This window comes from Chrysochloris asiatica, unplaced genomic scaffold (genome assembly GCF_000296735.1).
Source record: "Chrysochloris asiatica unplaced genomic scaffold, ChrAsi1.0 scaffold00104, whole genome shotgun sequence".
NCBI lineage: Eukaryota > Metazoa > Chordata > Mammalia > Afrosoricida > Chrysochloridae > Chrysochloris > Chrysochloris asiatica.
In genome coordinates, this window is record NW_006408622.1 from 6853948 (window position 1) to 6866820 (window position 12873).

The window sequence follows — 12873 nt, forward strand, 5'->3', positions numbered from 1 at the left end:
CAGCCCAATTTGTAACTACTACGCTACCAGAGCTCCTTTAAAAAGAAAAAAAAGAATATCCACACCTTTATCTCTGTGGTTCTGTCAGGTTCCGTGACTGCTCTGATCCTTCCCTGGTTTGGTTTCACCCAAGATGGTCGCTCAGGGAGCAGCTGAGCACCTTGGATTAGAAAGCACTGGATTTCTTGCTTCTGCTACCAATTCCTCTAACTGTGAGCCTTCCAGCCTACTAAATATTCGTTTATCTGTGGTTCAGAGTTCTGGGACCATCCCTTGAACCTGCTTGATCCAGTATTCTGTGTTGTTGCTGACGGAGCTCCTCACTACACTTTCACCTGATCCGCCATCTTGTCTGTTCTCAGGAGACTATACATTTTTATGGGAGCAGCCGGCCTCATCTTTCTCTCAAGGACAGACTGGAGGGCTCTTGAACCACTAATATTGTGGTTAGCAGTCCAGTGCTTATCCAGTAGCACCACCAGGACTCCTTCCAAATGATAAGGACAGTGATTTTTAGAGTTATTTTTTCTTTTTTTATCTAATACTTTTTCTTTTCTTTTTTTAACTTTTTGTCAGTTGAGTGAAGGTTTACAGAGAAGTTATCAGTTTTACATTCAACAACTCATACACTTTGTTTCATCTCAATGATTGAGGTCCTCCTCTAAGTATCAGCAGTTATCTCACTTCCTCCCTGTGGTTCTTATTTCTCTTCCACCCTCCTTCCCATCCTTTCTTGCTGGTATCAGGTTTGGGTGGTGGTATGTGTTTAAGGGTTAATGACATTGGCTGTCTTTTCATGTGCATTTGGCTTATTTATTGAGCATGCTGTTTTTGTGACATGCCTATTAGGTCTTTTGCTTCTCTTTTAAATGGGGCACTGCTGCAATAGAAACACCACAGGTGGAGGCCCTAACAAATGTGAATAGACCCTCTCATAGTTTCGGAGGCTGCAAGTCCGGCGTCAGGGCGCAGCTCCAGGACAAGTTGGCTCCTTTTGGCTCTTGAGGAGGAAGATGATTGTCTCTGTCCCGTAACTCTGGCTTGGCATCCCTGGGAGGTCTCCATCTGTCTTAGCGTCAGTCTTCCCCTCTGCCCAGGATGTTCACAGCACAAGCATCCCTGGGTCAAAAGGACACCCTCCGCTCCTGGTTCTTCTTCCTTGATGGTGGTAGGCCCCTTTGAGTTCTGCTTGCTTGTTTAATCTCTTCAGCTCACAGAAGAGATGGACTCAAGAGTCAACCTAGTCCTGTACATGGAATCTGGCCTCATTAACATAACTGGTTCTATTCCTGTCTCATTAACACCATTGTTGTTGTTAGTGACTCATAGCGACCCTGTATGGGGTTTCCAAGGAGCGGCTGGTAAGTTTGAACTACTGACCTTGCATCTTAAACTGACCTTGTGGTCCAGCGCATTATCCTGCAGCGCCACACCAAGACTCCATTCACATCATTAGAGGTGAAGATTTGCAACACACAGGATAATTGCATCAGACCACAAGTTGAAAGATAATTCCATCATTCTGAGAATCACGGCCCAGCCAAGTTGACAAACTTGGGTGGGCGTCTGGGGGCCAGCACAGTTGAATACACAGCAGGCATTTATTTAGTTCATATTGGTTTGTAGGAGTCATTGATATATTTTGGGTTTAAGTGCTTTACCAGATCTATGAACTGAGACTGTCTCCTTCCAGTCTGGACTTGCCTTTTCACTCTTTTAATGGTGCCTTTTGTATGTATGCAGTACAGTGTATGCCATCCCAGATTTTCCATTTCAGTTGTGCCAAAGTGTCCTGGTCAGTTTGCATGAGGTCAGCAGTTCAAACCCACTAATGAGTCTGCTGGAGAAAGAGGAGGCTGTGAACACTTGTCATCTTGGAGACCCAGTACAGTGCCACTATCAGTTGGAATCTACTCAGTGGCAGTGGGTCCGAGTTCTGTTGCTTTTTATTTATGTATTTTTGTTGCTGTTTCAGAAGTTTTTTGTCTACCAGGAAGTCAGTGCCCTTTATGCAGAAACTCTTCATTTCCCCTCCCCCTGATGGTGTCCACTGATCCCTTTCTGACATTGGCATTTCCCTGTTCTAGATACATCATAAGTGGACTCATACAGCACTTACCCTTTTGATCCTGACATATTTTACGTCATGTTATGTTTTCAAATTCCAACCACATCGTAGCTTACGTGAACACATCATTTTCTCTTTATAAAGAGTCCGCCCTCTATCGTATGTGTGTATGTATCACATGTTGGTTCAGTCACTGGCTGAGGAACACTTTGGTGTCGTCCACCTTGGGCTATTGTAAATAATACTGCGGGGAACCTTGTGTACAAGTGTCTGTTTGAGTGCCTCCTTTTAATTTTTTTGATACATACCTGGGAATGGAGTTACTGAACCCTTTGGTTAATTTTGTGTTTAAATTGTTTGAGGACCAGCCAAGCTGTCCTTGAACCATAGGGTAGCTGTACTATCTTCTTACAACCCCCACCAGCAGTGTGGGAGGGGTCAAGCTTCTCCACATCCTTCCCACCAATACTTGTTCAGTTTTCTGATAATGGTCATGCTAGTTGGAATGACGTGGTATTTCATTGTGACACTGAACATCTCTTTTCATGTGTTTCTTGGCCTTTGTAGATCTTCTTTGGAGAAATGTCTATTTAAGTCCTTTGTCTTTTTGTTGTTGAGTTGAATATATTTTTTATATTCTTGATATAAAATTCTTATTATTGCCAAATATTTTCTCCCATTCTGTATATTGTCTCTTCTCTTTTGTTAAAGTCCCTTGATTCACAAAAGTTATTAATTTTTCCATTTTATCTATTTTTATTTTTTATTGCTCATGCTTTGTGATGTCACATTTAAAAATCCATCATCAAAAGCTAGCTTCCATGGCGTTATCCTGTGTTTTCTCCTTAGATTTTTATTTTTTGTATTTAGAGCCATGTTTACATACAGTGTGAGGTATGGATCTTACTATATTCTCATTTGTATGAAGATCTAGTTGTCCAGCACAATTTATTGAAGAGACTATTTTAATGGTGTCTTGTGATAAACAGGCATTTTTAGTTTTGGTGAAGTCAGAATTATATTTATTTTGTCATTATTATCTTTTATGTCCTATATTAGGAATATTTGCCAGTCTCACAGTCATGAAAACATTCTTCTATGTTTTTTACAGTTTTACCTTTAACATTTAAGCCTTTGATCTATATTAAATTATTTTTTCTGTATAGTATGAGAGAACAAAATTTAGTTTCTTCCATATGGATAAGCACTTGTTCTAGCATAATTTATTTTAAGATACCATTGTTCCCAAAGAACTGGGTGACTGATGTCAACCCGGTAACCCGGGGTCTACTTTTGGATTCCTTTTCTATCCCAACATCAATGCTACGCTTCCTTCAGTGGACTGTAGCTTTATGTGGAGTCTGGCAAGTAAGTCCTACAACTTTGCTTCTCTGCCTCAGAATTGCTTTGGCTGTGTCATGGAGTCCCTGAGTAGCGTGAATGTTGAAGGGCTTGGCTGCCTACTGAAGGGTTGGTGGTTCAGACCCCAGCAGAGGCGTCCTGGCTGTCTGCTTCTGAAAAGTCATAGCTTTGACAACTCTGGGGAGCACAGTTGTACTCTGCACACATACGGGTCACCAGCAGCTGGAATCAACTCAAGGGCACCTGGTTTGGTGTTTTGGGGTTTTTACATCTATCTCTCGGTGTTTTACATCTACATGTGTGAGGTCTTTTTAAAACCTTGGTGGAGTTTTGATAGGAACTTTTTTCATTTAAAAAGCTGGTGCTTTAACACCATAGGACCTGCATCATACTGACCAGTGCTTGAAGGATGGATGACCGGACATGTGTAGGAGGTGTCTGGTACATATCATAGTCACTGGACTCTATTTAATTTTATGGTAACAGTTGATGTTAACTTCTTTGAAATATGGTACATTGAACAGATTATTATCAGCAATTTCCATGACATCTTTAAGTGGAATACTGACTTTTAAAACTGATGTTTCAACGATTTCTAGTTTGGAAATAGCTTTATAGTTAAAACTTAATAGTTATGGTGGTGGTGGTGTGTTTCTGATTCAGAAGTCTTTATTTGGAAATATATTTTGTTCATTTGCATAACACGTTTAAGGATGTCTAGAGAAACAATAAAATGACTATATCTTTTATGTATTCAGTGCTAATTATGTCTTAGGACCCCTTTCTATTTATGTACTGCCAGCATGAGAATATGGTCACTTCACTTTAAAGATGTTTGGACTATTTTGTTTCAGGCTAATTTTCCTGAAGAATACTTAATTCACAATCACAGTTACTCCTGTTCTCTTCTGGTTTTAAAATCCAGTTGCTTTTTTCAGAGACAAAAGGATCTGTCCTAATCGGCACTACATCAATCCAGAAATAGACACGCCAAGGAAATTATCCAACCAAACTCTGCCAATGTGTGGATACATTAAAGTAAGTTCTGCTAAAGAGCTTTTTCTCTGTTGATTAATCATCGTTTTAATGCACATTTTCTTTCTTAAGTAGCAGGTTTTAGTAGAATATAATGAAGCCTTCCAAAGGTCAGTATTGATACGCCACAGTTGATGAAGCATTAGTGATTTTAGTAGAATATAATGATGCCTTCCAGAGGTCAGTATTGATACGCCACAGGTGATGAAGCATTAGTGATTTGTCCTTGTAAAGTGCTTATTTTAATACCCTAGTTAATTTAGAAAACCAAGATTAAATAGAGAAAATGGATGAACCTCTTCAACAATTTAGGGATTTTTTTTTTTGAAGTTTTGTTTTCAGAAAATGTGAAGACTGCTTCTTTAAATACTGTATATAGTATGTTTTATACTAACCCACATGAGCTGTTGCTACTTGGAGGGTTTGTCCCATAAGTGTGAAAAGGGACTTGTCCAAGGGATGTTTGGGATTCTGATGGAGGAGAGGAAGCTGTGACTACGGTGGGGATTGAATTCGGATCTTCAAGGCTGTAAGAGAACCTGCCAGTTGGAGGTGGAGGACATTTAGTGGGACTTGGGTCCAAGCTCATTGTTGTCTTTTAATGGTCTTCCCCCTGAACCTTGCTGTGGACCACATAGAATTAGCATGTGCGTGCTATCTTTATCCAGCCTTTGCCACAGTTGCTGGATATTTGATAGGTTTCCATATGTGGACTGTTAAAAATGATGCTGTGATTATACAGATCCTTGCCGAACATTCATGATTATTCCTCTGAGGATATCCTCTAAGATGTGGGATGTAATTACTGAGTTAAGTGTTCACCACATTCTCGCAAATCTTTATTATACTCTTCATTTCTTTGAATTTTAACATTTGTTTTTTCTTTTCTCCTCTTTTCCTTAAGGCATTGTCTATTGGGTTCCTCCATGTTTGTGTTCCTTCTCGTTAAATGTACTGCCGTAATTCTCTGGGATTGCTGTAACAAATGATCGCAAACGTGGCAGTTAGAAACAGTTTGTTCTCCTGTTCTGGAGATCAGACGTCCGTCAGCAGGCCCAGGCTCCCTCTGGGAGCTCGAAAAGCCTCTGTTTCCTCTCTCTTCATGTCTTTTCTGCTGGTTCTCAGTGTTGTGTGCTTGTACTTCGGTCTCCAGACTGCCTCCTCCTCTTGGTTAAGGACATTTATCATTGGATTTAGGGTCTGTCAGAGAATCCACGGTGCTCGTATCTCAAAACTGTTCATCACATCTGTGAAGATCCTTTTTCCAAATACAGGCGTCAGTTCCAGGAGTGAAGATGTGGGCGTGTCTTTTTGGAGATCATGCTGCTGAATTGTCTCTGCTACTGAAATGATTTCTTCTTTCATTTTTAGTTCTTTCCTGCGTTCTGTCACTTTATTTCTAAGATTTTCTGTTTCTGACTTTTGTTGTTCTTTTATGTAACTTTTCCTTTAAAAAGATAGCTATTTTGAAATTGCATATTATAGTTTTAACCGTTTTGTAGACATGTCTTTCTAACAATTTTCATTGACTATAGGGGCTCCTTAGTCTCTTGTTTTAACTTAATATGAATCTTGACCTTATACTCTGTTATTACTCATTTTATAGATAAGATTCATGTTCCTGAAATTTTAGGTGTGGACCTGGGGGACTTTTGTAGTTTTACAGAGTTCCTACTTCTGTTGTTTTCATGTTGTGTTTTATAAAAAAATGCGTATATGTTTGTTGGCATCATTTCTTAGACTTTTGAGGTTCTTAACTGTTCCCCTCTCCGACTTTGCTCTGAACCATCTTTTCCCTCCTTTCTGGATGGTCAGTTTCAAGAGGTGTTAGGGCTCCACCCCTTTGACTCACCCACTATTAGACAGGGAACGAGCCCTCCAGTTCCCACTCCTCCTCCACGTTGGTCGCTGTCTCTTCAGTGGAGAGCTGTCGCTGTTCTCAGCTCCGTCACACACGCCATCCTCAGTGGCTTCCCACAGACACTGAACCCAGGTAACTCTGTAAATGTGGGTGCTGTTGCTCTTCTGCTTTTATTTTGGCCTTCAGGAGGAGGATATACTGTTCGGCTCATTTGTTATTTGTGTCCTTGGATTTGGATTTTGCCGTCTGGTGGCGGCTCACTTTTGTTGTTTTCCAGCCAGTTTGTGTTTATTGATGTAAGATGCTCAGGCCTTGACTTTGTACTTCTGCAGTGGTACAACCGCTCCTTCCGCTGCTGTTTCTTGGTCTTCAGGTTCTCCTCGTGCTTGTTGAGTCTGCAGCACATGGCACATGTTTTCTTGGGCTGCACATCCAGGAGTTTGCACTTCTTACCCTTATAGAACTTACTGAGATTCTCCTTCTGAGTCTGGTTGATGACAGTTAGAACCCGGGCAATGGATTTGCGGACAACTCGGATTTTAGAGAGCTTGGACGCCGCACCGCCAGTCACTTTGGTGACGTGCAGCTGGGACAACTCCACCTTCAGGTTGTCCAGCTGTTTCAGCAGCTCCTCCTTCTTGCCGCGAAGGTCCTGTGCCTTGATCTTGGCCATGGCTGAGCAAAAAAAAACCGCACTGCCGGCGGATCTGAGGCCAAGGGAAAGAGCTCACTGTTTGTTTTTTTTATGTGGAGGATCAGATAAACTTAAAAAATTAAATTAATATATGGCACTGCCATAACTTGCCATCAGGTCCCCCCTTGTTAAATTCAGCTGCAGTGAGATACGGAGTCCTGGAGTGGCTCTGTGGGCCAAGGTGCTCTACTGCAAGGTCAGTTTGAACCTCAAGGTCAATGGTTCAAGCTGCTCACCAGCCACTCCTTGGAAACCCTGTACAGGGTTGCTATGGGTCGGAACCTACTCGATGGCACTTACTAACAACAACAGAAATGTTAAGATATGAAGTCCTGGTGTGGCGCTGTAGGGTAAGCAGTGGACCCACAAGGTGGATTTGAACGTAAGGTCAGCCGCACAAACTCACCAGGCGGCTCCTCAGAAACCCTATATGGAGTCGCTATGAGTTGGAATTGACTTGATGGAACTTAATGTATTGAGATATAACTGCCAAACTACTAAAGTGAGAATGCTGTGACTCTGTAGGGTAAGCCCTGGACCGCTGCTGACTACAAGGTCAGTGGTTTGAATCCACTAGCTGCTCCTTGGGAGAAAGATGAGGCTTTCTGCTCTTGAAAAGATTTAAGCCTTGGGAACCGCATACCAGCATCATTATAAGTAGGAACCGACTCAGTGGTACTTAGCAGCAACTAGTGAGATTAAATTTATATACAATTTAAAAATCATTAATTTTAACTGGAGAGTTGGTTGACTTTTGATAAATGTATACAGTCATGTAATGACGACAACAGTCAAGATTTCCAGCACTCAGGGACCCCCCCACCCCACCCCATTCAAACTAGTCAGTTGTCACCCTCACGCCTGTCTCCGCTTATCTGCTTTCTGCCACGATGGCTCGCCTTTACTGGGATTTCAGACAGAGGGAATCGTGTGTATCTAGTATATGTAGTCTTTTGAGCCTGGTTTCTATTGCAGAGCCTAATGCTTTTGGGATTTATCCATGTTGCTCTGTTTTATTCACATATAATGTTCCATTGTGGTTGGTGTATCCATTCACAAGATAATGGCATTTGGGTTGTTTCCAGTTTCTGGTTGCTATGGACATTTGTGTTAAAAATCTTAGATACACATTCACACATTTTCATTTCTATTAGAAAAGATTTAGAAGTGGAATTACTGGTCATAAGCTGGAAATAAGAGACATTGATGGTGGTTTTTGTTTTCTTTTCTTTTTAAACCAAACCTACTGCCATCAAGTGATTCTGATTCTGACGCATCGAACGCTCTGTAGTGTTTCTGAGACGACATCTTTTTGAAGCACACAACTTTATCTTTATCCCATGGAGTGGCTGCTGGGTTTGAACTCCTGACCTTGTGATTAGCAGCTCAAAGCCTACACCACAGCACCAACACTGCCTTAAGGCATCTATAGATTGGAGATAGAACTCTTACTTTATGTACAGCAGTTACTGTGCTGTGTGCCATCAAGGCAATTCCAACTCATAGGAACCTTGTATGCCCCAGAGGGTTTCCTACACTATAAACTCTATGGGATGGAGTCCTGGTGTGGCGCTCTGGGTTAATGCACTAGACTGCTAAGTTGGTGGTTCAGACTCACCACCTACTCCTCGGAAACCCTATGGGTCAGAGCCGACTTGACAGCATTTCACTGCAACAGTCTTTATGGGAGCAGATTGCCAGGTTCTCTCTTGAACTGCTGACCTTTTGGTTAGCAGTCCAGGTTTTAAACTGTTGTAATGTCAGGAGACCCAGACTCAATTCCCAGCCCTGATTCCTCTTGTGCGGCCACTACCCAACTGTCTGTAGGAGGCTTTCGTGTTGCTGTCATGCTGAACAGATTTCAACTGAGCTGCCAGGCTGAAACAACTAGGAATAAAGGCCTGGTAATCTGTTTGTGAACTCCAGCCAGTGAGACCCTATGTATTACAGTGGTCTCTTCCACCACCAATCATAGGAGTGGCACAGGATCAGGTAGAGTGTGTTGACTGTTGTCTGTGCTTGGATGAGTCCGCTGCCAAGTCTACAGCAGCTTGTTTGCAGTCCCTGGTGACTAGGATTATCTAGCTGGTACCTTTCTGTGTAAATAGATCCTTGGCCAGTTATATTCGTTTTAGGAATTTCTCAGTTCAGAATTTCTGCCTATTTTTAAATTTTTCAGAGTTTTAGGAATTCTTTATACATTTTGGGTATCCTTTGCCAGATACACATGCTGCAAATATTTTCTTCCAGTTAAAGAGCAAACGTTTATATTTTTAATTAAATCCAGTTTATCAGTTTTTTTGTTTTGTGCTTTTCCTGCCTTAAGAAATCTTTGCATACCCTGAGGCCACAAGGATTTTCCTCTTGTTTGTTTAACTTATTATTGTGAATTGAGAGAAGGCTCACAGAGTAGATCATCAGTACATTCAACAAATCGTGTGTTTTGCTTATTACAGTGATTGCAGTCCCCTCTGTGTATTGCCAGTTAACAGTATTTACCTCTATTTACTTTAACTCTTCCATTCCTCCCTGTGTCTCCTAATACCTTCTTCATCTTTCCTCTGCCTACCTCCCTCTGGTACATTGCCTGCCCCATCACCCATGTTAACATGTGTCTGCCCTCTTGTTAAGTGCCATCAAGTTGGTTCTGACTCATAGCGAACCTGTATAGGGTTTCCAAGAAGTGACTGGGGGTTTGAACCACTAACCTTGTGGTTGACAGTCAAGTGTTTATCTTACAACACCACACCAAGAGTACCATTTAGCCTATGAATAATTTTCCCTCCCCCTACCACTGGTAACTATCATAGAAGGCTTCTTTTATCAAGAAAACCTTTTCTTAACTTTTTACAAGAGTGGTCTCATAACAATATTTGTCCTTTTGTAATTACCAAGTTTCACCCAGCATAATGTTCCCTAGGTTCTTCCATGTTATGAGGGGTTTTCCAATTTTTCATTATTCTTCAACACTGCCTAGTATTTCATTGTGTGTATGTATCAAAGTTAAGCCATTCTTATGTCGATGGGCATTTAGATTGTGTCCATCCATTACTGTTACTCTTTGTCTCTTGAGTGGTGTATTTAATCCATTTACATTTGGTGTAATTATTGAATATATTGTTAAGTGCCATTGAGTCAGCTCTGACTCAGAGTGACCCTGTATAGAGTTTCTATTTTGATGTGAAAGTATATTAATTTTTTTGAGGTTACCATGTAATTTATTTTTCCCCATTTGTAAGTCTGGTTTGTCTTGGAAAAATGCTTCCTCAGAATTGAGAAGTTCTGTAACTATACTATTTCCTCTAGTTGCTTTGTAGTTGATTTCATTATAATTTGATATCTCTGAGTCCTTATTTTCAATCTTGTAAGGTGGTTTTTCCTTTAAATTCTTAAATACTGGATTGAGTTCTGGATGCTTTTGGTCATGTATATTAATCTCATGTTGATTGCTATTGTTGGTTCGCTGTCCAAAGAACTCCCTTTAGTATTTTTTATAAAGTTGATGTAGTTATTACAAATTCCTTGAATTTCTGTTTATCTGGAAATGTCCTGATTTCACTGTTGTATTTGAAGGACAGATTTGCTTGGTATGCTTGGTATATGATTTTTGTTCTGGGACCATCCCCTGAGCCTGCTTGGTAAGGTATTCTGTGTAGTTGCTCACGGAGCTCTTCACTGAACTTACTTACACCCGATCTGCCATCTTGTTCTGCTCTCTCTTCAGATTTTTTAATCCTTTTTTCTGCTTGCTTTTCTATGTTAACAGTATTGAGAGATTTGTCTTCCAGATTACTGGTTCTGGTTTCCATCTCTTGCATTCTACACCTTTGTCCTTTCAGTGTATTGTCCATTTCTGATATTTTATTATTAATCATCTGGACTTCCTTTTGCAGGTTTTTAATTGTTTCCAATGCTGTATCTGTCTTGTTTGATTGCTCCTGTAGCACTTTTCTGACTTCTTATTTTCTTCCACCCCGTTTTGGAGCATTTGAAATTGTTTCCATATCACTCTTCTGAATTCCATCTCACGCAGATCCAGAGCTTGCTATTCTGTTGGAAAGTCTATGTCTGCTTCCAGCTCATTTATCTTCGTTACTTTTTCTGGTTTTGGACATATGTTGAGATCTTTCATTGTGTTTTCTTAGACATTTTCAGCAGTTATGTGGGTTTTTAATGCTTAAATGGATGCATGTTGCTTTGTTGTTGAGCTTACTAAGCGTCTCCTGGTGGATATGATCTGGAGATAGGCTTCCTTTTTCATGTGTAATGCCTAGCAGCTGGTTTTGGCTCTTGTCCAGATGGTGGGGTCTTAACAGGGTATGCTTGTAGCTTGGCTATATGAGCATAGTTGTTGTCTCTTCTTGGGTAAGGTAAGGGGAGAAAGCTCTAACCTCTGGGAGAAGAGTGAGGCCTGATTCTGCTTCTGCCGCCACCAAAACCAGAATCCTCGTCTGCATAGTTTCTGCAGAGGAATCAGAATTCAGTCTTTATGTTCCTTCTTTGTAGGTAAATTTTTCTTTTTCTTAAGCTGCTCTCAGGATTCATTCTTTGTCTTCAGTTTTGGAAAATTTGATTATGATATATGTTGGTGGTTTTCTTTTGGGATCTGTTCCTTTGGGCTTCGTCCAGCTTCTTAAATGCTTTATCTTCTTGTCTTTAATTTTAGGGAAGTTTTCTTCCATCAACTCTTTGACAGTTTTCTCTGTGCTTTTTACTGTCTTTTCCTGTTCTGGAATTCTGATCATCCCTAAGTTTTCCTGTTCATGATGTGTCCCATATAACTCTTTACACTTATTTGGATTTTTAAAATTCTTTTTCCTAATTGTTCTTCCAGCATACTAGTATTGAGAGATTTATCTTCAAGTGTACTAATCTGAGCTTCCATTTCTTCACATCTACTCCTTTGCCCTTTCATTATACTGTCCATTTCTGAAGTCTTAGTACTAATCTTCTGGATTTCTAATGGCAGATTTTGTATTATTTCAAAATGTGCATTTATTTTGTCTTATTTGTTTTTGTAGTGTTTTCCTGAATTCTTCTGAGAGTTTTTACTGTGTTCTCTTTGCTCTGCTTGATCTTTCTGTCAATCTTTTGAAAGTACTAAATATCATTCTTTTGAATTCTTTTTCTGTTAGTTCCATAATCTTCTTTTCTTCAGAAACACTTTCTGGCTCTACATCTTTGTCATTAGTTTGAGCCACTCTTACTTGTTTCTTTGTGTTGTCTCGGAGACATTGTGGTGTTGCCATATTTGTATTTAATTGATGATTGTGTGTTGTGTTATTAGGGGGTGTAGTTAGGGAGTGGAAGCATGTGCATTGTGCTTCATTTGCTGTTCATGAACCCAGTTTAGGGTGGGTTTCACTGGTGTGGGCTGCTATCATTGGTCAGGTGGTGTAGGGCCTGGTACTGGCTCTTGCCCAGTGCTAGGCACTGTAGAGGGTATAGCTGTGGCTGGACTGTATGGATAGGGTTGCTGTCTCCTGTCAGCCAGGAAAGAAGAGTAAACTACCTCCCCCCAGACACACACAAGAAAACAAAACAATAAACAAGCAGCCAACAATGTAGACAGAAAATAAAGGAGAAAAATGAAAACAGGCAATAACCAGAAAAATAGAATATAACAATTAAAAAGACAAAAAAGAGACGGGAAAGTGGAGCTATAGAAGAGAAAAGTAAGAGAGAAAATAAAAGGAAGAAATTTAAAACACAAAAAATGCAGGAAAAGGGAAGATGAAAAGAGAAGAGAGAGTGAAAAGTAATAAAGGTCAAAAGGGAATAAAAAAAGAGAGGTAAGGTCATGAGAAACAGAAGAAAAGAAGGAAAAACCAAAGCTAAGATAGAAAGGATAAA

General features: G+C 40.4%; 1 protein-coding gene and 1 pseudogene across 1 annotated transcript in view; one reads left to right on the forward strand and one right to left on the reverse strand.

Moving 5' to 3' along the window:
• The window catches only part of TDRD12 (tudor domain containing 12), a 113204-nt gene that overhangs the window by 81121 nt on the left and 19210 nt on the right, over positions 1-12873 (forward strand). The window contains exon 18 of the mRNA XM_006867386.1: positions 4369-4468. Coding sequence (XP_006867448.1) covers positions 4369-4468 — 100 coding nt within the window. The remainder of the gene's footprint in view (positions 1-4368; positions 4469-12873) is intronic.
• Positions 6632-6999, reverse strand: LOC102839966 (annotated as a pseudogene).